Source organism: Aplysia californica, unplaced genomic scaffold (genome assembly GCF_000002075.1).
Source record: "Aplysia californica isolate F4 #8 unplaced genomic scaffold, AplCal3.0 scaffold00470, whole genome shotgun sequence".
Taxonomy (NCBI): domain Eukaryota; kingdom Metazoa; phylum Mollusca; class Gastropoda; order Aplysiida; family Aplysiidae; genus Aplysia; species Aplysia californica.
The window spans coordinates 85,731-88,112 of record NW_004797740.1 but is presented as its reverse complement, the minus strand read 5'-3'; the positions used below and the strand labels follow the sequence as shown (position 1 = coordinate 88,112).

At 41.3% G+C, this 2,382-nt stretch overlaps 1 protein-coding gene across 1 annotated transcript in view; it reads left to right on the top strand.

Moving 5' to 3' along the window:
* Positions 1-1,075: 1,075 nt before the first annotated feature.
* The window catches only part of LOC118478290, a gene marked incomplete in the record, with an annotated part of 8,144 nt that continues 6,837 nt past the window's right edge, over positions 1,076-2,382 (top strand). The window contains 1 exon segment of the mRNA XM_035971610.1: positions 1,076-1,358. Coding sequence (XP_035827503.1) covers positions 1,257-1,358 — 102 coding nt within the window.

Below are 2,382 nucleotides of genomic sequence, written 5' to 3'. Positions count from 1 at the left end.
TAATAGTAATAATATTAATAATAATAGTAATAATAATAATATCATTTATATAGCGCTTGTCCCCAGTCGAAAGCAAGCTCTCTGTGCTGTACACTATATTATAGTATATTACAGATCCCAGCCATCTAGGTTCTTTTGGAAGTGTTGGCGTTTTACACCCAATCGACACAACTACGATCATTGTAGGAGGCGGGCTTCCACTCGGCACGTCAGGGCCAACCTGAGCTGTGACTGGGAGATATTATAGCATCAGAACATCCCAGTAGAAAAACTCGAGAAACTGCTTATAAATGTGAGGCAGCGTGGTGGAATCAGGCTCTCGTCAATTTTTGGGTATATTGAGATATTGTTATCATCTTAAAGCTTGTTCATTCGTCTTGCTTTCAATTTAAAAAATCATCCATCCATCTTCAGTAGAAGTGGAGATATTTTGGGTTGAAGGGGGTGGGGGTCACCTGGTTTATGAGGTAAAATTAGCGAGAAAATGGCCGTCAAAGCTTGGTAAATTCTAAAGCCGGAGAGTCCATGGAAACTGTAAATTTATATTTTTGTTCCTTCAATCAACGCTTTTGGTGAAATCCTCATAGGAATGTGTTTGTAAATGGACATAAAATGTGTTGAGCCAAAAAACAAAAATTTGATAAAAATTGCTAAGCATGGACAAAACTGCTGTTTTCTTTAATTTCATTATTTTGACGAGAGCCTGATTCCACCACACTGCCTCACAAATTCGTCTCACACTGTAATCGAACTCGAGTCCTCTGCATGCGACGGGGAAGAATCTGACCGCCACACCGCAGACCCTTGTCATCCGAATTAATTTGAGACCACAGAGTCAAAACTTGAATCTTTTTGCAATGCCTTGAGTACCTGCAGAGAGTTTACACTGTAATACTACTGTAAACCCTCTCTGGTACCTGCGTGGAGACATAAGCATTTCAAGTAGGTCGGTAACCTATTGCCTGGCACCGTTTTTATCACAAGCTGTCATTGCCCACTTAACAAGGCCAGAGATATTATTGAGGTGTTCTTAATTATTTAACGTATCCAAATGGGGCTTCGGCTGGTTCCGGAGCTCAGAGAAATAAGAATGTCAATTGATAGTAAAATTTCATCAGTTGTGAAGATATTTTACAGTTGTGCACCATGTTTCCGATGTGCTAGTATCGAAAGAATAATGAACAGGAGATAACTTTCTGATAGTTCTTTTCAAAAGAGTGGTGTGCTGCTTCAGTAGTATTAATATTATTCGCAACATGGCTGACAAATCGCTTGAAAAAGCAGGACTCGATAACTACGCGTACAAAGCGGATTTCGATGATAAAAAGGATGTGTCTGAAGGTATCAACCATGTGAAGGTAAGCCCATCCTTGATTTGGACGTGAAGTGACAATAGATCGATAGGCCTACATGTAATAGATCTAAACACTTATGACGTCACTGCCTGATCGGAGTGATCCTATTTTAGCGTCGGTTAAAAAATAAAATAGAGGAAATGGGGGGGAGGGGGGGGGGATTATAATTCACGTTAAATTACACAAGTACATGGTGTCTTGAAGTACAAGACGTTTTTCAGTCTTGTAAGCAGTATGAGGAAAGAGATTCAAAATACTCGATCCCAACAATTTTTAAAAATAGTGGTTGACGACATAATACATTGGCTAGTGACGAGTGTAGATCGTTCATTTTAATACGCTCCACAAAGCATAATATTATTACCGAGTGAATGTGTGATTAGTATGCTTGTGTGTGTGTATATGTGTGTGTGTGTGTGTGGGGGGGGGGTTGTAAGTGTTTTACGGGACTCGCGACTGCATAAGGTTATATGAGCGCGCGGGACACATTAATTAAACACTTCAGTTTGGTAGGAAATTTCGAATTTTTAAAATACATTTTGGACCACCAAGGGAACTTTAATATTATGCGCAAATCACACACAAGACCTCAGAGATTTTTCGCCCTTATCCGAGAAGGCTAGGTGTTAGATCTTACCTACCATGAGACCAGGGATGTTGGTGAAAGACTGCAAGTAAAAAGGAGCCAAGGAGTAGCAGAAGAAAGGCTGAAGAAAGAGAGAGGAGCCTAGAGGAGGGGCAAAGGAGGTAAGGGGGTGAGGGCAGAAAGTGGAGACGAAAGCAGCCGACAGAACATTTTAGAAAGCAAGAAAGGAGGTGTAAGGAGACAAATTTAGAGAAGAAAATTTTCCGTGGCTATCCAGTTCGAACCCGGGACCTATTGAATGAGATGCGAATACCGTAACCTCTCGACCACGAGAGCCCCCCACCCCCCGTACACGCGCGCGCGTATGTGTATGTTGTGTGTGCGTGTAAATGTATTTGTGTGTGTGTGTATGTGTGTGTGTATGTGTGTGTGTGTGTGTGT